The sequence below is a fragment of the Balaenoptera musculus genome, chromosome 21 (genome assembly GCF_009873245.2).
Source record: "Balaenoptera musculus isolate JJ_BM4_2016_0621 chromosome 21, mBalMus1.pri.v3, whole genome shotgun sequence".
Lineage (NCBI taxonomy): Eukaryota > Metazoa > Chordata > Mammalia > Artiodactyla > Balaenopteridae > Balaenoptera > Balaenoptera musculus.
The window spans coordinates 9,465,624-9,491,540 of record NC_045805.1 but is presented as its reverse complement, the minus strand read 5'-3'; the positions used below and the strand labels follow the sequence as shown (position 1 = coordinate 9,491,540).

Genomic DNA, 25,917 nt, shown 5'->3' with positions numbered 1-25,917 from the left:
CTCAGACCAGAGGCATTTTATTGCATTTGATAGATAGCTGAATTTAGAACGTGTGGCTGAGATGATCAATATAAGGGCTGCTTTAAAGGCTCAGAGTGCATCAGGAAGACCCAAACCATGGTGCTCGCCTCTTATATACAATGTATTACGGGGTAGCACAGAGGAGAAGATGAACTTGAAAAACTGCACTTGGTGTCTGGAACCTACTGACAGCTAAGTAAACATCCCTACGTTCTGTTTTGGGTAGCATTTGAAACATCATTATGTTTCATGTTATCCATTTCCCCCTACATTTTAGACAGCTAAAGCTATCTTTATAGAAACAGCCATAAAAGCTCCACCTAAAGAAAGGTTTTTTCAGCTCTTCTTTAATTGAGGAATCAGTCATTAAAAGCCAGTAGAGACACTATTTAAAGGAGGGAATGAGGACAGACTCAGGGTTCCTAAATGTTGCCAACCTGGAAAATGTATGGGCTTTAATAGAAGAAAGTACGTTCTACACTGAGGGATGCCTGCCAGGAAACCACCCATGACTCATGGAGGTCATTGCTTCCCTTCACACCCACAAGCGTGCTGAGCGCTGGGAAAACTGGAACTGGGCTGAGCTTCACAGCCAGAGTGGCGCTGTCCATGGTAGCCACTAGCACATCTGACTATTGGGCACTTGAAATGCCACTGGTCTGAGCTGAGATGTGCTCTGAGCATAAAATTGCACACTGGATTTCCAAGACATAGTATGAATAAAAGAAAGAGAAAAAAGTAAAGCATCTCCCTATAATCTTTTTGACTATACATTAAAATGATATTTGTAATATTTTGGGTTAAATAAATTATCAATATGTTATTAAAATTAACTGCACCTGCTTCTTTTCCTTTTCAAATCTGGCTACCAGATGTTTTAAAATTACATCTGTGGCTTGCATTTTATTTCTAGTGGAGAGCCCTGCTCTAGAGACTGCTCGAAGTGATCCTCTATTGGGTCAGCCTACAGATGCACTAAGACGTTTGACCATCCATCTGTGTATGTAATTGATCAGGTCATGGTACATGGTGATTACTTATGTTATATAAGACTCTGTCACCCAGACTAGAGGGAAGGGTGTTCCTGCTGCCTTTGCAGGAGGAAGCTGCCTCTTGTGAGAGGGCCATGTGGCCAGGAGGTGAGTGCAGGGCAGAGAAAGGGAGTTGGGTGTTGAAGTGGAGGACAGGTTCCTGGCTTAACCATGATACTTACAGATGAGCCCTTACACACACACCTCCACCCTTTTTTTCATCCATATAGCTTACACATATAGTCCTGCACTGATACAAAAAAGCAAAAAAAAAAAAAAAAAAAGTGTCATTTATTCAGTGATTTATCCCACTTCTCCTTATAAAAATATACCCCCATGGCAAAGATTCCCTTAATATCTATTCTCCTTTTCTTTCATAGAAGTATAATTGTTTGGTATATATTTAAACATACAGAATAAAAAATATATATGTTTCTAAGTCTCACAACAAGGTGAGAATATCTGGCTGGATTTTGGCCAATGAGAATGAGCAGAAATGCATGTGACGGTTTCTGCAGACTCTCGTTAGCATACATCTGCTAGGTCTCTCCCTGTTTCTTCTAACCTCCTCCATCCAGTCACCTGGAGTTTGGACACCACCGTGGACTATGAGGATGGAGGCGTGACCATAGTGAGGACAGAGTGAGCCTTGAGGAAATTTTCATATCTGAAACAGACCTGCCATCCTTGTCCTGTACTGCCTAGCTCTTAACTTCTGTATAAGAGAGAAATCCACTTCCATTTGTTTTAAGCTTCTCTTGGGTTTGGTTTTCTGTCACCTAATTGTTATCACCTAATTCTAAACAGTTTATCTCAAATTCTCCTATTTAGGAGATTTCAGGACTTTAATTTTTTTTGTTTAACGCCGTACTACTCCAAATGATCTAAAATACATATTTCTTTAAAACTGTGTTTTTAAAGATATTTTTTATTGTTCTCTAGACACAGTCTGTTATCGTTCTAGTATGCAGATTTAAAATATACATCCTATAAGAAAACTCTTCCTTAATTATTTCTTGCTGCTATAGCTCATTATTTCAGAAAGTTAAAACTAATAAATTGAAAAAGAGCTAAAGGATTAGTCCATGAAAATGAAGGTACATGTAATTAAAGCAAAACAGTTAACAGCTGGGAGGAAGAAAGAGGAGATGAATATAGTTGAGTGTGAAAAAGAGAAGTGGGTGTGGAGAGAGGTGAGGAGGCTTCCACGGGAAACCAGACCAAGAACCACACAACAGACAAAGACCCTGTGGGAGAGCTTTCTCTTCTAAAATGATAAAGTAGGACATTAGAATCTATGGGAACAGGAAGTCAAATGACTCCTCCTCTAATTACCTCTAAAAGTGAGCAGTTGGTGGTCCAGGGGGATGGAGGGAACTGTCCCACCATTAGCCTGGATGGAGCAAGCACCTGAGTGTCTGACACCAACCAAATCAGCGTATAAGCTGGGGCCAACGTGCTGGGAAATTGTTTTGAGTGTAGATGAGATTTGGGGCAAAGGGGAAAAAAAAGGAAAACTTCTGGATTCATAAATAAGGTAAGAATCAAATAATATCCTACTCAATAGTCCCTTTATGTTACTCTAAAATATCAATTTAAAGCAGATGCACATTTACTAGTTTTGTCTAGTGTGGGCTTTTAAAATAATGACATATGTTCCTGGTATAGAAGAGCAAGAAAAACATTTGAAAATGAAAGCATATTTTTTCCTTAGGGCAACGATAATACCTGTAGCTTAGTCCTCATTTGTAACTGGGGCATGAACCTTACACCCTTTCATGGGAATAAGGATTTTGCTACAGTTCCTTTGAAAGCCTAATGGTGTCGCTTTAGTATCAGTGTACAAACAGTCTAGTGACCAAACGGGGCGGGGCGCAGCCATACACATTTCCTGACCAGAGATGGGTGCTTCTCCAAGAGGGGAAATTTTTCATGGGAAAGGGCCACCTGCAACCAGACCACACGCCCACTCTGCCCTCAGGATGCACAGATGCTACAAAGCTGTGTTTTCTACATGTAAAAAGCCACCAAGTTGTTATAGGTAAAGGTACACTATACTAAATAAAGCCTGCGATCTAGTATTTTAGCTTTGATGAAACTAGCAATGTATTTTGCAACTACTTCATTTCACAGGATATAACTTACACTGTTTATCTTGTATTGTACCTTTTTACAACTGGAACATTTTAAAATAAAAATTTATGAATCCATTCACTTGAAAAAGACTATAAGGAGGGATAAGATATTCTTATATATGAAAGTATATAAGAATATACTTTTTATTCCTTGTTCAACTTAGTACTTTTTTTTCTTCTTCCTTTAAAACTACCAATTTGCATAAATTATTTTATGGCCAAAATGCAAACAAAACAAAATACTTAGTTCTTCTTTTAATTTTATTGATTCTTCCTTAGTAAAATAGCCAAAACAGTTTTCTGCTGGGTTCACTATGGCTTCTATAATTCTGGTAGAATTCTTCACGTACTTCACAGAAGCAACAAATACATACTTTGACCTCATTGAAGAAGATGATGATAATGCAGTATTTTGCTCTTCTATGTCCTAGTTTAATATGACTTAATAATAAAATGATGGCTTCAGATCATGCTAACAAACTCCCTTTATCACTGATACTATCAAAACCCAAGAATTCAACTTCACTACTATTGCAAAGTGAGAATTTTTAGATTTGCAGGGACATGCATAAAGTTTTCCAAAGCATCTGGTTATGTAACATATTTTCATACATATGCAAACTGTGTATATAGATAGATGGATACCAAGTTATATCGAGTATGTGTGTGTGTTTGAATGATTAGATTTACTCATGTATTTCCTGAAATTTAAAAACCACAAATATCCTTGGAAATGTTTGCCTCCTAAAAAATTTCAAAAAATATTTCTTGTTTACTTACATCACTATGAAAGCATAAATCATCACCACGTTTTGCTCTGCTCATACACAGTGCTTTGCACTTAAATCGTTCAGAAAAGCATGCCAAATCTGAGTAAAGAGAGTATCTGAGCAGACGCAATCACATAGGCCTTACCTCGGCAAATGGGCCGGTGGTCACTCCATGCAGCCAGAGTCTCCGTGACTCTCTGACACGTTATGCTCTTGGATCCCTGGAGCACGTAATTGTCCTCACAGGAGAACTGTACATTTGCACCAACCCTGAGCAATTACAAAACCAAAAAACAACCCGAATTATTCATGGAAGACTTCTTAAAAAAATCATCACAGTGTTGCTACTGTTATGCCGTCAAAACGATATTAAACATTAAGTGATCCATTAGTAATTATTCACAGATACAACCCTCTAATGCAGCACAAGACCTGGGTTCAAATTTCCGTTCTGCCAACTTCTGCTAAATAAATATATGATCCTTAAGGTATCTTCTCTAAAATTAAGACAATAACAAAGGTGGCAGGACCATGTGTTGTGGCTTAAGTAAGAAAATGCATGTGAAAGAAGTGAACCCTGGAAACAAAACAAAGTTGGATGTCATTCCACGTGGATAAATATCTTACCAAAAAAAAGACTGAAAAAGCCTGGGTTAAGAAAATGTCTCAGTACACAGAAAGACAAGTGCTGTATGATTCCACTTATATGAGGTATCAAAAACAGTCAAATGTATACAATCAAAGACTGGAATGGTGGTTGCCAGGGGCTGGGGGGAAGGGAGGCAGAGGGGAAATGGGAAGTTATTAATTCAAAGGTATAAAGTTTAAGTTAAGTAATATAAATAATTTCTAGAGATCTGCTATACATCATTGTACCTATAGTCAACAGTAATGTACACTTAAAAATTTTAAAGAGATAAATCTCATGTTAAGTATTATCATCATCATTATAAAACTTGCTTGCAATGAAAATCAAGGAAAAAAATGTCTCAGTAAAGAATTTGTTATCATTGCAAACATTAATTATATTAATTAATTAATTCAGACGGAGGCCAGTGCTATTATATTTCAGAAATACATCTTATAGGAAAAGAATAATTTTATTTAGAAAAAAGCAATCCATCCAGCCTAGAGTTAGATGAAAAACTGCTTTGGCTCCAGAGCTGCCTCTGAAAACATGAAGCCCTAAGGTTGTAAGCAGTAACGAAACGTGATTGCAGAATCACAAACCAACAGGTGCATGAGAAGATGTGAGAGGCATACATCAGGTCTGAGCACACCCAATCACTTCTTCTAAGGCTGTTGTCTGGCATTGAGTTGAGTGCAGCATTATTTTATTATCTGACAAGCCTATTGTTACAAGAGGAAATTCTACCTGTGTCTTCCATTTGACAAACCCTGACGTTGATGCTGACAAAAATGGGAATGAAAGAGAGTCTTTGAGAGAAAATATGCATAGTTGCCCATGTTATGTGTAAAGTTATTAATAGATAAAAGATAAGGAAAAAAATAAACAAATGCTTTCTTTTCCTGCTTATTGAAAAAGTCTAATCTGGAATATCACAGTGAACATTATTCCAGTAACATTACAGCAGCATTTCCCACACTTCTGTATAACACTCTCAGAGGATCATCACAGATGTCTGTAAAAATCATCAAATCAGGGTCAAATCAATTTGAAAAATTCTGGATTAAACAAAATTAAGCATCTTTCTTTTCTAAAGGGGACCCTCAGTTTACTAAAATTTAATATGCAAAATGTGTTTCACCTACTTAAGAGAATGTAAAGTATGTAGAATTTTCCAAATTTATCTGGTCAGGGAGCCCTTTTGCACTAAATATCCAGGGCAACTAGAATTCTATGAAAGTAACCTGCAACTTTACCAAATTCACTGATGAGCTCTAGTAGTTTTCTGGTGGTGTCTTCAGGATTTTCTATGTATAGTATCATGTCATCTGCAAAGAATGACAGTTTAACTTCTTCTTTTCCAATTTGGATTCCTTTTATTTCTTTTTCTTCTCTGATTGCCGTAGCTAGGACTTCCAAAACTATGTTGAATAAAAGTGGCGAGAGTGGACATCCTTGTCTTGTTCCTGATCTTACAGGAAATGCTTTCAGCTTTTCACCATTTAGTATGATGTTAGCTGTAGGTTTGTCGTATATGCCCTTTATTATGTTGAGGTATGTTCCCTCTATGCCCACTTTCTGGAGAGTTTTTATCATAAATGAGTGTTGAAAATATTTGCAAATGATGTGACCAACAAGGGATTAGTCTCCAAAATTTACAAACAGCTCATGCGGCTTAGTATCATTAAAACAAACAACCCAATCAAAAAATGAGCAGAAGATCTAAACAGACATTTCTCCAAAGAAGACATACAGATGACCAAAAGGCACATGAAAAGATGTTCAACATCGCTAATTACTAGAGAAATGCAAGTCAAAACTACAATAAGTTGGGCTTCCCTGGTGGCGCAGTGGTTGAGAGTCTGCCTGCCAATGCAAGGGACATGGCTTCGAGCCCTGGTCTGGGAGATCTAAAAAGAAATGATGCAAATGAACTTATTTACAAAACAGAAACAGACCCCCAGACTTAGAGAATGAACTTACAGCTACCAGGGGGGAAGGGTGGGGGAAGGGATGGTTAGGGAGGTGGGGACTGACACGTACACACTGCTATATTTAACATGGATAACCAAACAAGGACCTACTGTATAGCACAGGGAACTCTGCTCAATGTTATGTGGCAGCCTGGATGGGAGGGGACTTTGGGGGAGAATGGATACATGTATATGTATGGCTGAGTCGCTTTGCTGTGCACCTGAAACTATCACAACATTGTTAATTGGCTATACTCCAATAGAAAATAAAAAGTTACAAAAAAACAATTCTATGGAAGTAATTTTGAGAAACACTGTGTTATAAGGACATAATATGTATTATTTTTGAAAGGGAAAAGTGGAAAAACCAAAATGTAAACATAATTCTAATTTTCATTGTCAGTCACAGCAGTTATTTAAAACAGCTATACTTTTTAGACATATACATCATAATTTCATTGGCCTTTGGTCTTATTTAAACTTCCGGAACCACGTTGAATAAATGAAGTAAATCTAAATATTTGGTTTGAAAACAACTATTATATCTCCGTGTTCTCTATTCCAGGCCCCAATCTTCAGTTCTCTTTGTTTACCTAAATTTCAGTTTTCATACTTTTCATCATTCTTTCAATAGATTTTTATTGAATATTCACTGTGTGCCACACCCTACTCCAGGTACTAAATATGCAGAAATTCGTAAGACCGACAAAGTCCCAATCTCATGGAGATAATATTCTAGTTAACGGAGGACAAAAAAACAAACAAACAAATCAAATAAGAAGAAAATGAAAGTGTTGTTAAGTACTGTAAACAAAATACACCAAATGATGCGATTAATAACAGGTTAGGGAGAGTCGGGATTTAAGAGTGCTTCAGCATTTTTTATGATCCTCTCAAACTAAGGTGCTAGTATCTCACACAATTTCTAGGCATGGTCAAACATAAAGGAAGGAAAATGAGATTACTGCTTCCCTTTGGCAACCACTTACTTCAGTTACCAAAGCCTATCATTCATAGTTTTGATGGAGTGCACTCCATTCCAACAAAATGTCCATCTTTTTCATACATGCTTTTCATGCATCAGATCAACTTCCTTTAGGTATTCAATTGTGTTAACTTTGACTACTCTATCTCATTTCTGGCAATATATTATAGATTTATCATCCAAAATTGGAGAAAATATGGGCAGAGTTTATTTTTGGAAACCATGAGAAATATGAATGACTATATTATTTTATATATATTTGAATGAATACACTTCTACAAAAATGAGCAAAATATGTAGCGATATAGAGAAGAGAAAAGCTTGATAAAAACTTGTTACCCCAGATAACAGTTATCTATATAAGTATCTGAATCTGTATATCAGGAAAATTAGGCATAAAACTATTTTTAGAGTGGTAATAGAATCACAAGTACACTTTTGTTTCTACACTGCAATAATTGTAGTACTTCTGATTTTATTACAAGCTAAATTTTAAAGTATTTTAAAATCCTACTATTAGATTGCCCCATTTGCTCTCACTCATTGAGACAGAACTCCCTCACACCTAACAAAGTTCACACTCTCCTCAGATTTCCAGCAGACAAAAACTACAGAAGCCTCTTCTACCACAGAAGGTAGAAGACTCTTCCTAATGTTCTATAATCACTGTAGTGTATCACAGAAGATCTAGTCCAGAAATCTCCATCTGGGTTCTGGGGAAATCAGTCCTCAGTATGTACAGAGTCTGATATGGAACTCATTCTTTAATTTCTGTCCTTAATTTTTGAAACCTTTTGACAAATGACTGGAAATAACAATTGATAAAATAGTGAGGCTTCTCTACTTCCAAAGCATTAAAATTATTAACAAGAGCCGCCTCTTAGCTTGACGGCAGGTTGGAAAACAGAGCCACTGATGGGTAAACTCATTCCCAAGAGTGGAGATGAGGAGTAGTCTCTGCGTTGTGATGAACAGGGTTGAGCTTGAAACTGATGATGATCCAACTTCTAATTTATTATTTCAAACTTTTGCTTTGGTTTTATCTAGCACTTGAATCAGTTCAATTTAAAATCCATGCACACTTTCAGCTTCAAATATATAATAAACCAAGCTTTTATTTATGATTTGATTTTATGATTACTATGTTTGAAGGCATATGTATAACATTAGGAAGATTAATTTGGTTTTCTGGAAAGCACTCAGAAGAAAATAACAGAACAAAAGAAATTAGTATCTTCCCATTGGCAAGTAAATTTAGAACACCTAAGAATTATTTTGTCATACAATTTTGATAATTGTTAGTAGCTGGAAATTGTCAAAAATAACAGAAAACTGATTTTGTATAAGATCAAGATAAATTGTGTATTGATAATAAATATCCAAATGGCAAATTTTAAGTTAAATAGTTGAAGCAGAATAATTTGGTGTTTTAAATATAATAGAACAGAATAGAAAAAAAACACATTTTTCACTTCTTCAATGCTTAGCACTTCCGAAAGGCTCATCATTCAAAGTTTGAATTATGAAGACATTTCATTTGTCACCATCTACTTGACTTTACCTATAGTTTGAAGAGACTTTATAGGTGAATGAACTCTTTCCAAATATGGTTTTCCTAGAGAATGGCTATCTGTGCATTTATTTAAGATTGGTACTATAACTATTTCCAAAAAAACCCCACACACACAAAGTAACTTAAAGATTAAACTAGAATCCAAAACAGGATGTGGACTGATTTAGCTGTGATGTGTAACTTATCCATTAATTCAGAGATGACTCTCACCTACCTGAGTGGCTAGATGGGCAGACCCCACCTGTTACCTCAATCCATGCTGGCTGGTGTTGATTGAATCTACTGAAGCAACTAGTTTCCCCATTTAGAATTTTCTAAATGGACAAACAGATTGATAGATTGATATAGCTGATACATAGATAGATATCTGTCTCTTTGTTAAAAAAAATCCAGCTCAAACAACATACTTAAAGATTCATAAATACAAAAAAATAGATACTATTTTTAGGCATCAGGGGTAAGCATTTACACATTTTGCATCTGCAGCAAAAAGGAAAAACACATTATATTATCCTGTTTTCACATTTAAGCAACAGAAAACACAAAAATTAGAGGAAAAAACTTTCTTTAGAACTAAGTTGAAGTCAGGATTTGCTGTATTTCTCTTTGTAAAATGAACACACTAACTATAAGGCCAGTATCATGTTTTCCTCTGTCCTGAATTCTCCTGAGGGCACACCTGCTGGGGGGTAGAGGGTGAGGGTGCAGTTGCAGTGGCCGATGGCTTGGTGGCCACGACACCCTTTGTTTACTGAAATGGCAGGAGACAGTCTTTCTCCACAACTGTATATAAGTTTTACCTCAGAAGAAAAAAACTACAAATAATTATGGAATTCTTCTTAATGATATGTATGTTAAAGTATTTAGGGGAATGTGTAATAATGTCTGTAACTTATTTGAATCAAAAATGCATTAAAAAGATGGGTTGATTGATGGATATAAAATGTCATGATAAAGCAAATATATTTTAATACTATTGGTATAATGTAAGGAGTAGATATTGATTGTTCATTGTAAAATTGTTTAAATTTTTCTGTATGCTTAACGTTATTTACAATAACACTTAATTTTTTTAAATTACAACTAAAAGAAAAATTGCATATTTGTATCTTCCTAAAAAAAAATAAAATAAAATAAAATAAAATGAACACAAATGACATGGGGAAATTATATTTGGAACCACACTGTACCAAAGGTATAGATACCTTAACTATTTTTTTTATGTATAAAAAGGAAACAACTGAAATTTTAATAAATTTTCAAAGATTTTGTGTGGGTCATCAAGAGAATTTAGAATCCCTAGAAACCCAAGACACAAAGGTCACCTACGCTTCCTCACCAGTTTTTTTTTTTTAACATCTTTATTGGAGTATAATTGCTTTACAATGGTGTGTTAGTTTCTGCTTTATAACAAAGTGAATCAGCTATACATATACATATATCTCCATATCTCCTCTCTCTCTTGCGTAACTATTTTTTGAGAAGAACTGGAACCATGTGGCAGGATAATATGTGAAGTGGTAAAGGGTGTGTGTGTGTGTGCGTGTGTGTGCGTGTGTGTGTGTGTGTGTGTGTGTGTGTGTGTGTGTGTGTGTGCAGGCACAAGGACGCACACCTGTGATTTTTCTCCTGTATTTTACTTACACCCTGAGGATGCTGATACTGGCATAGCACAAAGTAAAATTATAGGTGTCTAAATCCAGGTGTGTGAAATACGTTTACAGGAGCAGTGATGATACACTGTTCCCCATTCCTCATTCCCCACTAGGAAACATAAAAGCAAAGCAAAACACAAGGCCAAGCTGAGGCAGGGGAGGAGAACATGGAGAGCCAGAGCAGGCAGAGATGTGATAGGTGGTGTCAGGGCTGTGGAATGCAGTGCCCTGGTATCCGCCGCACCCTGGACCAGGAAGCAAGTTGGGTGAGGCAGTGGAACAAGATAGAGCCCTGCCCGGGGCAGTGTGTGGGCCCCCAGGGCTAACACAGACCCGTTCCCCTTTCCCAGCTGTGACCCCATGGACAAGTCTGTGTCTTATGGCACAGCCTCTCTAAAGAAGAAAAGGCAGCATGGGAGCCTAAGACTAGGAGGTGGAGCCCCTGGGCCCTCGAGTGACACAGCAGGTCGTCCCCAGGGTGCTCATGCCTCTTGAATGTTGGCTGTGGTTCGCGGAAAGGAAGCCCCAGACTCGGAAACATCTCCTCTCCAGGAAGAGGACGTGCGCCCAGCCAGGGGCCCGGGGACAATCAGGACAGGGATCCGAGGGGCAGGGATAAGGCGGGGAAGCCATGCCCACTCCCCACCATTGAAATGAGGGCCTTTCCTTAAGCCCTGGCATAACATCATCAGCAGAGGGGGACGGGAAGTGAACAGCTGACTAAACCTGATGGACTAAGAAATCACGGATTTCAAAAACTTTAAGAGTGAATAAATACAATTTTCTGACTCAGACTAAATGGGGATATTGAAAAAGAAATTAATTACAGCCCCAGTACAAAGATTACGTTTTGCACTCTGAATTCATGGGCCTGTAATTAAACCTCTCACATGCATTGAAGCTGACTTTGCAAATAATAATATTACTCTTCTTATCATATACAAGTCCCCCTCCTACTTTCCCCATCTCTACTGCTCCCTCCTCCTCTTTCTCCCTCCCTCTCTCATTTTTCTCTCTCTTCCTCTTCCTCCTTCTTACTTCTTTATCATTAAAAAATATTTACTTCCCATAAATAAAATTAGTTACACAGGTAGTTTCCGGAAGTAGGTGCTAAAGCTTCCAGAAAACTGTAGTAGGAAGAATTTGAAGGAATTTTTGTAACTTTGGAAGAAAAGAAATGACACTTGATACAAGAAAAGAAATGAGAAGAAAACTGTCAGGAACACTTCCAATGTTCTTCAACATCTTTAGTACATTTAGACTCAAGTCCTCCTCCTATAAATAAAATATCCCCACTGCCTTAAACAGTGTCTGGCATATCACAGGCACTTGAAAATACATGCTGAACAAATGGAAAAAGACAAGTCACTTTCCTGAGGCTACATGTGTCAATCTGTCAGTAAAATGGGACTGAGAAATAATGGTAGCAAAGAAATCCATCTACTCTTCATCCTCTTTATCGGCCTTTATTACACCTCACCTGCATTGGTTCACAACTGGTTATGGTCAGGCTTTTAAGCACTAGGTGCCCTGCCAGTCATAAGGATGTATTGATGAACTACTGGGGGCAGGAAATACTTCATCAAACAACTACTGGGCAATGAGGTAAATAAATATAAATTACTATGGGAGAAATGATTTTGCCTTCAGTGAAAAGGTAAAAAAATGATATTGCCAGAAACTGAAATTTGGGTTGGGTCTTAAAAGATCCCTATAATTTATTTATTTTTCTCAAAATGAGTATCTGTGTCCTAGAGTGAAACCCACCACAGAAAGCCCCGTTGGTGTCAAAGTTGGTGATCTGTTCAGGGAATTCCAAGTAGCCTGGTTTGTCCAGAACAGTATTTTCCAATTGCTGCTGTTCCAAAGAGGGGCCCATTCCTTCCTGTTCCAGAGTTTTTCCCCTTTAGACTTGGGGTCCTCTCCTGATTCACCCCTTCTCCTTTCCCTCTCTTTGAGGTACAGCTTAGCTCTTTTACTACTCCACACAATGTTTCTTTTGAGAAATATTAACCTAAAGGCCAGAAGTAGGAAGGGTATGAGGCTTGGAAAAGGCCACACAGAGAGGCAGTTCCCAGGAGCAAGGCTTCCTGAGGGAAAGCATCATGTTTCACTCACCTTGAAATCTCTCACAGCCTCCAGCAGAGTTTATTGTGCTTATGATATCCCTGAGATAGATGTTTGTAGAATGATTGCACAGGACAAACAGGAGACAAAGGCATGAATTCAGATCATCTCCTAAATGTGCAACCAGCCACCACAGTGCAAGGCTGCAGGGAGTAAATTCCAACAGCAGCACGTGAAACCCATCTCTGCAGCCACCTTGCAAGCGCGTGTCTGTGATTACACGCCTCTATTTCAAAAGAAGCTGTTTTAGATAACCTCACTGATTCTCCGATAAATGAGTCCACTTGGGAAAGGAACTTTGATACTGAACCGTATGTTCTCCACTAACGGCCAGACTGGTCCTAATACATTCTAATACATTCGACTGATTTCAGGCTACAAAGACGGTCCGAGTAAACTGACCCCTCACTCCTAAGACGTCGTCAGACTGTACAATTTGCACAGCCTTCCAGACAATGGCATCATCAGAGAGATGCATGTGCGGCTGCTGTGAATATCGCAATGCCTCTTACTACCCTTTTGATTTTCACACATAATGTGTCGTTTCTGGGTCATTTTTTCTTTTTATAGTGACAATTTTTAGACTCATCTCCTCAAGCCTGAAGGCAATTTAGTACCACTAAGAATGCATTAGAGAGTAGATGGATCTCTTTAGCCTAAGGAAAGAAAAGAATCTAATATTTCATAGGATTTTTAGATATTGTACGTTAATAATAGCACAACAAAGACCCCTAACCGCGATCAGAATACAAGCAACATTAACGCCGTGAATGGGGCTTCAAATGACCAGCAATCTTCAGACTCTGAGAGCTCTCAGATGTGCAGCATTTAGAAGAATGTGTGAATTTTCCCACGAGGAAATTTAATTTGCATCTTCTGAGTATACGATAAGTTCATGGGGATCCACTATTTAGCAAAACAAGAGGACATTTTTTGTCTGACCAAGTAGAAATATTAAATCCTCAGATTCACCCCCACCCATTCATACAGAGGCAGAGCCACTAGTGCACTATTTCTGGAAGGAACAGGTGGGCAGGGAGAGGGGATTCAAGTAAGCCTGGACCCGCATCAAGGCTCTAGGAGAAGCTGATCCAGCACTCCCTTCTCCCATCTCAGTTCATCTCTCTGTGGCCCCTCGGCCGCTGCCTGACAATCTCCTGACGCCCTGGGAACAGTGGCCTCTACGTCTTTCTTTCACTTGACATTTGGAAGCCAAAGAGGACCCCGCAGACTCTGGGCCTTGAGCTGTTTTATGAGCTGTTCTCTTTCCTCTGCAGCTCCAGTGAGAAAGCCTGGGAGCTTCTCGGATGGAGGGAGGGGAGAGCGCCTGCAGCCTGTGGACAGCTCCAGCCTCAGCCAGGAGGGCGAGCAGCGACTATTGTCTGTTTTATATGATGACCAGGCCCAATGAGTGGCAGGAGTGGCAGGAGCTAACCAGGCAGGGAGGGAAACAGTATCATTAACTACTTACTTGTGACAGGCATTCATCCAGGGCCCCGGGATGAGTCATCACTGGAGGTGCCTCAACCCCACTTTGAGAAAAACAAGACTCAGAGGGTCAACTGCTCCAGAGCATGCAATACATGGATTCAAACTGTCTTTTTTTCTTACTCTGAAACTTATCACCTATACTTGTGATTGAGCAGAAAACAATTGCAAACACAGAGAGGCTGCACAGCAAAGATTTTCCTCTAGGCTTGTATCTGCTCTGTGCAAAGCCTTCCAATATTCTGAATCATCCTGCCCTCCTTGTTACAACAAACTGATGGACTGACAATGGAAAGATCCAGGACAGACAAGGTAACCCGAGCCAGGGCTGGTGTGTGCGTAGCAGGTGCTGGACACATGGGGTGCTCCAGGCTTGCACGCGCCCTCCCCGTCTCCCCATCTGGGCCTTGCTCTGTCCCTGTGGCCGTGAAGCCACATCCCAGGTGCTGCTGTTGACCACAGCCATGGGTCTGGGGGCCCCTGACAGAAAGGAGCCACCTCACCCAGGTGCTGGCTGGACCGAGTGCGTCAGGGCTCTGGGTTCCACAGCAGCTGCCTGGAAATGTGGTGACTATGGCCCTGAAACGTGGAGACGCTTTGGGGACATTCCTGCCCAGTGGGAAACAGTGCTGGAGGGGTTGCAGTGAACAGCGAGGCCCCAGCAGTGCCCCCAGGCTGTTAAGGCACCTGTGAGACTGAGCCAGCCGGCTGGTTACTAAGTGTGAATGGCTTCTCTCCTATTCGCCATCCCTATGTTCTGGGCTTACTCCCATTTCCCTCCCTCCTGCTTCCCTGAGATTGAACTGCCCCTAACACTTCTTACCTTGGGCTGATTTCTAGGGAATCCCAAATAAAGCGGGGAACCTGAGTCGATGATCAGCCTCCAGTCAAGCCCCAAGACCTAGAGAAAGTATCTGCACCTGGTAGCCCAGATGTTTAAATCGCTGTCAGTAAAACACAGCTCAGCTAGAACAGGAGCCTGTGTTCTTCCTGATTGTGAGGTCCTGGGGCCAAGGATGGTTCTCCTCTCATGCTCCTCAAAGCCCTAAATACGCCTTCTCTGTTTCTTAGCAGACCTCCTCTCTCTATCACCTGCCCCACTTCAACCCAATAAGGAAACGTCTTCTTATTACAATTTCTTCTCCTCCGTCTCACATTAATACTGGGTCATTCCCAGGAATGACGTCTCATATTACCTAACACATTTAGCACTGTAAGTAGGACCAAGCCAATCTGAGAAAAGGGCAGATCAGGGATCCTGGGGAAAGCAGAAAAGGTGTCTCGGGGCAGGTGATGCTAAAATCACACCAAGCCATGTAGGTGTAGAGAATCAAACCGTAAACACCACCTGCACAGATGGATATGCCTGGCTTCCTCTCACACCATTTTCTCTGTGCAGCTATGGGTTTGTTGGTTGGTGTGTTTGCTTTAACTTCCTTTCGTTTAGACTCAGCCCTTAATGTTTATTTTCACCTCTAGGGAAGAGAGGCAGGAAGGGTTCTTCCACCTCAGGGTCTCTGCATGTGCTTCCGTCTGCCTGGACTGCCCCCACCCCACTATTTTGTATGGTGGGATGGGGGCAGTCCTTCTCATCTTTTGAGCTCAGCTCTGAAGTTATCTCCCCAGAGCCTTTCCCTTCTATTCTGTCTACAACAGAGGAATCCCTTTCCTGATCCTTCTTTGTTTCTCCTTTTATCTCAGGAGCATGTCACAGTTCTAAGGGCTCGGCTCATTTTGGTTAAGGAAACCAATGAATTAGTAAATACAAGGATGGGTTCCTCAATCTCTCTACCCATGGCCCCAGGTAGTGATCTGCGTTTTCTCTTCCCCTCTTCCTCTGGGAACAAAGACTACAAGCAAAGAAGCACAGCTGTGCGGCTGCCCTCACTTACTGCCGTGCTCCATCAATGCCCTGGAACCAGCCTTCCCAGCATGTGCCCTGCTGCTCTCTACAAGGTGGTCCTTCCCACCGGCCCAAGAATCTCCTGCTCCTTTTCTCTTGTCTGTTATCCAAGTCTGCTCTGAGCAAGATCTGATGAACTGTCCCTACACCAGACTATGCAATGGGACCAGATGGTGATGCCTTGCCCTCCCAGAGGGAGTCCACTTCATCAGAGCAAGAAGCTGCACAGCAAAGTCTTGGTCCCTAGGATCCCTCCACAGCAAAGCCACGGGAGCTCCACCCTGAGGGCACCCTCCCTGCTTCCCGCAAAGGGCAGTGTTGGTTCTAGTTCTTACTGAACACTTAACAGAAGTCTGCTCTGTAAAGACAGCTGAGGAATTAATTTAAAAACACACATAAAAAAACTGTAGATGGCATCAGTAAGCTAAGAACTGACGAATCCTCATTTCCTAATCTTCCCACATGCCTGCCACCTGACTTTCTCCTCCCCTCCTCTCCTCCGCACTTTTACAAATAGGAAGATTAGGGAGCCCTCCGGATGGAATTTAGGAAGGTGGTGCAAAAAGAATGCAACTGACAGGTAAAGGGCGCAGACTCGTTTTATCAATATACTGACCTCAGTCAAATCCAAAAACTACCTAACAAATTACCCTCTCTATTAACTAACTAGCTACCGTAGAATGTAAATATGGAAACATAGAAAGTCTCTAAACCAGCAATTCTCAGCAAGGGTCAAGTGCATCAGAACTGAAAGGGAGCCTCATAGAACTTGTGTAAAATCTTATTAGACTATGGCAAAAACATGATCAAGAGACACAGAGCTTTACAGCTCTGATGGACCACAGAAATCATCATCTTCTATTTCTGCCCATTCTTTTACAGGTCAGGAAGCCAAGAAACAGAGAAACAAACTGTATTAAAGAAGGTCATTTAAAAGAGTGTTAATATTTAAAGGATCCCTAAAATCCCATTTCTGATGGTCATGATAATGTGGGTTATTAAAAAAAATCAACTATTTATTATTGCATTTTGAAATTAAGAAATTGATGTATGCTTTCTCCCAGAAAACTATTTAAATGGATATTATATTTTGACAAAAATTAATTTACTATTACAGATACTTTAAAGACTGGGAGAGAGAGGAAGAATATTCCATGAATTCTACTCAGTGGATTCCTTATCAGAAACAGCTTTAGCCAGATAAATGAGATCTGAAACATTCCCAGTGTGCCCTTTTTCAAAGGGACGTAAAGGTTTCAAATAGTGTGAACAGAAAAATATTGGTTGTGGTATTTCATTAAGTGGTTCTTAAAAATACAGTCAATGCTCCTTGAAAGAGCAGTAGTCACTGGCAAATATCTTTTCTAGACTACTTCAGTTTCCTAGTGATAGTGAAAGTGAAGTGCTTGCATTCAGTAAAAGGCATAGAAAAGCGTTACGTTCCTTAAATATTTTTCAAATTCTAAAAACACTTTGGAGCCTGTCAGGGGACTTTGGTGCTGAAAATCCAAATGCAGGGTGTTAGGAAAGGTCTACACTCACCAACCTGTTTTATTGATATGGAGACCCTAGCAGGGATGCTCTGTCGCCCTCACCTTGTTTTTTCCACTTGTGCAGGTGAGTAAAGAAATCATTTACAGACCCAACACTGCATCCAGAAATAAGCTAATGCTTGGGTTCCAAAAAATAAAAGACAGTTCTTTGACTGTTCTCCTGGGAACACTGAGTGCAAAGGGATTATGTCATAGGAGGTGAATCTTTTCCAACAGGAAACTAGCCTGAGTGTTTTTAAAATTTCCTGTTGCTCCCATTATAGTTCCCAAATTTTGCTTATTAACAAAACACCAAATATGGACTTAATTCGAACTCTAAAACATTTTTAACTTGTTTCATTTATTTTTTTCTAGCTCTGTTGAGATATAAATGACTTATAACATTGTATAAGTTTAAGGTATATAGCATGATGATTTGATACATGTATATATTGTGAAATAATCACTATAATAATGTTAGCTAATGTATCCATCACCTCACACAGTTACCATTTTTTGTATGCAGTGAGAAGTTTTAAGATCTACCCTCTCACAACTGTCAAGTATACAATAAAACATTGTTACGTATCATCACCATGCCATATGCTAGACCCCAAAACTTGGCTCCTTTCATTAGTAAACTGATTATTTCTTTAATTGATGGGGAAAAAATCAGGCTAGATAATATAATAATCTCTTAATAATAGTAATAATGAAATCTATATTTTCCTCCTGTCATTATGATTAGCAATGATGTACACAAACTATCAAATAGTAGGGATTCAGTGCTTAATACAGAATATAGAAGAAATAAGTAGTAGCTTATTTCTCTGTAATAATTATATTCCTGAAAATTTACCTGTAAATCAAAATTTTGCATATCAAAACAACACTTACCATTGCCTCACAATATGTAAATATACATGCATTTCTTACATAAAATAGAAGGAAATGACTTAAGAAATATTTACTGAACACTTGCTATGAGCTGAGAACTACGCTGGGCACTGGGAATGAAACAATGAACAAAACCAAGTCCATTCCTTACAGAGCTTACATGCTTGTGGGAGAAAGAGCATAAACCTGTGTTATGTGTAGTAAGTTAACACTGTAAACACAGGCAGGTATATTATCTTGGGTCCTGCTCAGTGCTGGGAAGCAAAAGTAAAGCAAGGAAAGCATAGAGGGAGGGAGGGGTGTGAATGAAAAGCATGTTTCAGAGACTATGTTCAGGAAGAGGCTCTGGCGCCAAGACTGGAAGGAAGGGAAGGCTGGATCATTATAAGATCTGGGTCATCCATGATCAGCATTGAGTAAAGTATCTCTTATGCTATTATTATATATTGTGAAGATGGACAGTATCAACACATCACGGAAAACATAAATAAATAGAATCATAGAAATAAAGAGCTAAAGGAGAGAACTGATATTAAATATAATATCAGAATTTCAATTAATACATCTGCTCCAACTTTAAAGTATAATTGAATTTTTTCCATTATAGCAAGTGGAAAAAAATAGGAAGCAAGAAAAACATTCCAACAAGCCAAGAAAGCAGGTGTATGTACAGGATGGAGGGAAGGAGAGCCCCCTCCCCACCCAGACACCTCTCCACCATTCTCCCCATCCACGGAGAAGACTATGTTCTCTCACTGACACCCTGAACGTTGCAACAATAAAACCTTCAGTAGCTTACAATTTACCTGTGTTTCCCTCATTCCTCCATCCTTTAAAAAATAGTTCAATGAAAGAACTTAATAAAAATCAATTCTTAAGGAAAATAACACCATACTTATTTCCTGGTTTATACACAATCTCTAAGTACAGTTCTTAAATATTTTCATGTAAGAAGAGGCAGTAGCTCTCTTGTCACTGAGACGGAACTACAACAGAGAAGTAATAAAATGCACCACAGCAATATTTTAATAGCTGTACATAAAATCATCAGCGTGTCACAAGAAAAAGAACACAGTTGAAGGTGGGAATTAGTAGAAATGAGCATCAGTTTATCAAGAGACTTGGGTTATAGATTTTTTTCTGTTTCTCACTGATTGTGTAGTTTTCCATTATGTACCTCAGTTTCTCCTTCCACCTGGCACCTCTTAACTTCATAAAGTGTATTATACAAGATCCCTTGGGGAAAAAAGGGGGGCTAAGACATAGCAACAGAAGTTATTAACTTGAATGGTAATATATAAATGTCAATAATATAAGTTAAATATTTAGTTTTGAAGTCATTAACTATCACTCTTTCAACTCCCAAATTCCATTTTGAGCACAGGTCATGTTTTAAGAAAATATAATTGATCTATTCTCTGACCAAGGGTGTTAAAACTTAATTGGTTTAGCGGAGTACTAATGAGGCTATGATTGTACATCCCTAGGGATAGGCTTGTTAGCTTCAATTTAATGCAATTCAACAGAAAAATAGTGTCTACCCTGAGGTGGGCCCGGTAATGAGAAATAAAATCAATAAGCCTTCCTCTTTCCCTCGGGACCTCATGATCTAACATGACAGAAACACACATCTAACACAAATGGATGTTTCTGTCATTCTAAGATGAGTCTATGATGATAGAAACAGAAATGGGTGTCACAAACACAAAAGTGCTGAGGAAAGTTGAAATCATGGGATGAAGCAAGGTGGGAGTGTCCTGCAGATAGAAGCCACCTGTGCGGGTGGAGGAGGGCAGAGAAGGCTGGGACACACACCAGCTTACAAAAAATAAATCCCAGGCAGGACCACGGAGCATCTGCCAGTACTCCCCAAGCTGGCCTCTCCAGGCTGCTCATCTGTTCTGTACTAGCCTGCCCTACTCTACTTGTGTCTCTGAGAACAACCATCATGAGAACAACTGAGAATAACCATCATGGGTGGTCTAGGTGGGGCAGGAAGGAAAACCATCCTTGGTGAAGAATGTGACTGGGGATGGAAAGCAGGAAGACAGACCCTGAGGGTACAGTGGCCAGTCTCAAGAGGAGGGAGTTTTAGGATAGGTACTGCAGCTCGTTTAAATCTAGGGTTGCTGCTAAATGGGGTTTGGCTATGAAGGTTAGTGAGGGCAGTTCATATGAAAGGAAAGGAGAGACATCAGGGAGGTCCCTATTACATGTTACATATGATAAAAGATTTTAGAGATGTATCTTAGGACTGTAAATGTACATAGAGAATCTGTAACACGTGCATGTACGCAGTGCGTATACAAACAGATAACATTTACGTAACACACATGGAGAAAACTGTAAGGTCTGGCAGTGAGTAGCACGGCTGCTGCTAGCCAATGAGAACGCGACACCCCTCTCAGTAATCGGTTAGGGCAAGTCATCCCTTGTGCTGAGCAGAGGCAACCGCAGGCTACAAGGCATGGCTCTGAACACTGGGCCTCAAGGTCGGATTTCAACCGTATCCTGACTCCTCACTTGGCTGCTCTGTGATGTCCACACACTGCACACCTCTCTCCAGGGGTCCTGCATGGTAGGTGTGAAACCATTTAGTCATTATCATTTTCCTTATTACAAACCACTAAAGTCAAACCTTATTACAAAGTTTGAGGTCAATAAGATCCAGTTTCAAATCTCAGCTCTAACCATGATTGGATATCTTATTATGTTGAAATTCTGAATTTCAACAGCTGTATTTGCAAAATGGGGATAATTATATCTGCCTGTACACAGGCTATATATCCTACTAGCATAGGAAACAGATGAATAATAAATGCCAGTATCCATCCATAAATTCTCCATCTCTACTCCAACTCCATCCCTTATATATTTGTATTTGAATTGCTCCATCAATCTATTCATTAATATTCAGTTCTAATGAATACACTTTGTCTTTAAGAGAGCAACTGATGGTGAAGAAAATTGTCAGAAAATTGTCCATGGATTGATCTAAATTCAAATAAGAAAGCTTTGTACTTTAGGCTTCATTTATTTAGAATTCTTTATAGATAATACTGGAATGAATATTTAGATTTTCTAGGGAAAACAAAAGATTTCCAAAGAAACAAGAATAATAGTATAAATAAAATCAGATGAGGAATATTTTACCAACCTAATAAAGTATACTCTTTTCAAACAAAAAGAGCCCCAAATTACACATAATTACAGTGCTAACTACAAATGAATTCCATCCACTCCTCTTGACAATGTTGGTTATTAGTTTGGATTATATGTTAGTCATTCATTTTGATTATCAGAATTTAGAAAGAACTGAATTGCCTTTCATTAAAACCAGTCTCAAAAAGACTTTAAACAGTTAAGAACATCCCCTTTCTCTGTTTAAAACATGAACGTTTACAGTGAGCTTATTATATGCTAGGCACAGCCACATGTCATTTCAACTAATGGGCCAAAGATACCTTTCCATAATGATGAAAATCAGAATGCTCTCCCCCTAAGATCAGGAATAAGTCAAGAATGTCTCACCAATTCTACTCAACCTTGTAATATAGGTCCTAGCCAGCTCCTCCAGGAAAGAAAAATAAATAAAATACATTCAGATTGAAAGGAAAAAAATAAAACTGTCTTTATTTGTAGTTGACAGGATCATCTAGGAAGAAAGTCCTATGAAAAAAAAGTCGTAGGAACTACAAAAAAAGTTCATAAAACTAGCTTATCACAGTTCTGTATATATACATATAGGTATATACACACTGCACACTCATAGATGGCGAAATAATAATATTTACATTTTTATGTAATTTTATAGAAAATTTGATCTTTATATTATTCGATTGCCTTAAACTTGGAGACATGTAAACAGCACAGAGATTCCCCAGAAAACTAAGAAAGTGAAAGACTGAAAGTCTCAGCTGAGATACTCTTTCCCTTTCTTGACTCGCCATGCACACACCCAGCTGGCTTTCCCCACAGACACATCAACAGAGCCCCAATGGCTAATGCTTATCCTGAGTTAAACAGCTGCAGGAATAAGGCTGTTATAAGAATGAGAGTAAAGGCCAGCATATTCACCTCAGATACTAATAAAATCTTCTGTTCTTGCCCTTGTGCTAAACAGATACTGGCCCTGAATGTTTCTGAATTCCTTGTTAACTTTTGAAGATTAAACAGTTTCTCTGGCTCTCTTTACCATACGATGCAATTTGAACAGTTTGCATAGTCAGGCAAAATTTAATTTGCTTTGTTTTAAAACAGAGCTCTGCCACATAGACCAAGGAGGTTTCTGAGTTTCAGGGATGACAGAGTGCTGGATGGGCAATCCCCTCATACACAAGTGCCTTTGACAAACACCCTTTGAGTTCTTTTGCACCAGGCACTATTCCAGTTACTGATGAGGCAGAGACAATAAGATACTATCCCCGTCCTGCAGAAGCTTAAGTTGGGTGGAAGAAATGGATGTGCAAAATGCATAATGCAGAGTCACTGCTGTAACTCTAATGAAGGGATGTGTAAGGCTTTTGGGAAGCAAGGTTTGAAGGACACTTTCTGGTAGGAGGTGACTTTTGAGATAAGAAAGGAATACATAGGACAGAAAGCTCCATGGGTTCTAGCCAAGAATGTGTAAATTTCATCTATTTGCATCATTTTAAAAGACATCAAATTCTTGAATGCCTTCAACTGACAGCTACTTTACATTTGAAATCAGTAGTTTTCTTTCTTAGCTGACCACCACACCCACTGGACACAACAAACCCCCTGGGGTGCTAATAACTAATCATAATCACCCTTGCTCTGGGGAACTTCCTTGAGCCAAATGGAGGAAGCCAATGATGAAAGGCAAGGGTGGTGAGCCCAAAATGTAAACGATTTGTTCCCTGAAATTCCCCATAGATTGAGACTGAAGCTAATCTCCAGTTAAAATCAACTTCCTGCTCAGCTTTCTACTCTGATTCTATCCTGCTTTCTCTGTTCCCCATAACCAGAGGGCACTTTTCCGAAAACCACTTGAATAAGAGTCCCCATCTCAGGCTCTGCTCCAAAGGAACTTGAACTAAAATACTAACACCTTAATGTACACTCAAAGTTTGTGATATTTAAACTGCAAACATTCCAATTGTCTATTCCATTTGCAACATGACAGAAACTACTATGAAGTCAAAAGTATTTCAGTAGCACAGCTATACACTTTTGTTTCCTTTTCATGTAAAAAAGTTATATATCATTTTACCTACTTCATTACAGCCACCCTACAGACAATTTTATTATTTTTCTATCCTTTAAAAAAAAACACTGCTACTCCAATTTCACTGAATAACATTTCTTCTTCCTTCTCTAATAGTATCACTACTTTCTTTCAATTTTCAGCTCACTTTAGTAGGCTAAACTCTACAAACATCTTTTCTTGTTTCTTTCTCAAAAATAGTGAGATTATAAGAAAGATAAACATATTTCTTGCTCCCCTTTACTCTTTGATTTTGCAGCTTACTCCTAATACTAGTATCCATCTTGTAAGTTGGAAAATGTTCAATTTCTTGAACTAATTGAAAGGAATGCAAAAATCTAGAAAAAATCACTATTATAATCACTACTACATTCATAATGTAACAACTGTAAAGCATTCTCTGGTAATCATAATGCAGTGAAATGAATCATAACATCTTCTGTCATAAATTGCATTGACTGTCACTCACAATCATTATTATAAAAGTTTATTTAATGAAATAATTATGAGGCTATAGTTAAATTTTTGTACCATCTACTTTTTAAAACATTAACAAAAATGCATTCGAATATGGGAAGGTAGCAAATTAAAAACAGAATAAAACCCCTGGAGACAAATTTTGATCATATCCATATAGAGTTAAATTTTTAATAATGGCTTATATACTGAAAGGTACAAACTCTGGAGTATCTGGAATTTTTCAGCACAATATGTTTTAGAATTCTACAGATATTATAGATGCATAGTAATTGAGAAATTGTATCTTTAAATTAAAAGGAAAAAGAATTAAAACTACAAGATAAAATTATATATGTGTTAGAAAATAACATGTTATTGAAATAATTACTTCATCTCCTACCTGAAGTCCGAACCCGTTCTTCTGCCGTTTTCTGGAATCCCAGGATCTGGACACATGTCAGAGACCAAAGCAACACCTCCTTGAGTTACTGTAATAGAAAGAAACATTATTACACTTTCATGTAGCTGTTCAGAAAATATCCGGATAATAAGTTTACATTAGGTAGATTTGTTTCTTAAATGCTGATGCCTTAACATGTGATTTCTTTAAGAATTAAGATAGTTTAGCTAGATTAAGATAAACCTATTCTTATTCCTGAAAAACAGACTTCTTACCCAGGATGCCAACAGCCTTTGGTTGGAACTCTTTCCTCTACTAAAGAAGTCTAAATTTAATTTTAAAACATTTTCTCATTATGATCACCTTTATGACACGTTACAATCAATAGCATGATGGGAAAAAAGAGCATCATGCCATAAATATCTTAGCTTATATAGAAGAAAGCTTTCATTCATTCCCATGGATGAAATGGAGATGTTAATTATCTATTAAGATCTATACAAGAACCTGCTGTATAAAAAATATATACGTATATATAAATAAGTAAAATAAATCTCAAAAATTCAAAAGAAAGATCTATACAAGAGATATTTTACATAAAATTACCTATTATATCTTAAACCTCAAGCGTGCTTATCATTGAAGTAAAAAAAGTAATGGTCTTCTTGTGCAGATGTGATTTATTTTTTGAATCTGTTTTATAAAGAGCCTTTCCTCCTACTGGGATGTTGCACAGTCAGAATAGTTTTTAAAGGATTCATTTGCTTGTTAGAGTGGCTGCTACTCCAATAACTATCCCACTCTATCTAATTAGTGTAATCCAATCAAGGCAGTTCCCTCTTTCTTTACAGAAATTTGTTCAACGGTGGTTGTGACTCAATTCAGTTCAATGATGCTTGAGAGGAAGCCGGCAGGAGTGTTTCTGGGGAGACGTTCCTGCTAGCTCATAGAGATCATCTCTTTTTCACTCTGGACCTTACCATGTTTGAATTTCAAATGTGTAACTGTTGGTACCATCTTGCTATAGTTCAAAGATGGAGGCAACAGCATGAATAGAAGAGACTGAGCAAGAACCAGGACCCCTGATACCATAGTTGAGACAGAAACATTGAC

General features: G+C 38.7%; 1 protein-coding gene across 1 annotated transcript in view; it reads right to left on the bottom strand.

The window, feature by feature from the left end:
* The window catches only part of CSMD1 (CUB and Sushi multiple domains 1), a 1,821,542-nt gene that overhangs the window by 496,160 nt on the left and 1,299,465 nt on the right, over positions 1 to 25,917 (bottom strand). Inside the window, exons 8-9 of the mRNA XM_036838958.1 lie at positions 24,805 to 24,892; positions 4,103 to 4,227 (exon numbers count right to left, since the gene is read on the bottom strand). Coding sequence (XP_036694853.1) covers positions 4,103 to 4,227; positions 24,805 to 24,892 — 213 coding nt within the window. The remainder of the gene's footprint in view (positions 1 to 4,102; positions 4,228 to 24,804; positions 24,893 to 25,917) is intronic.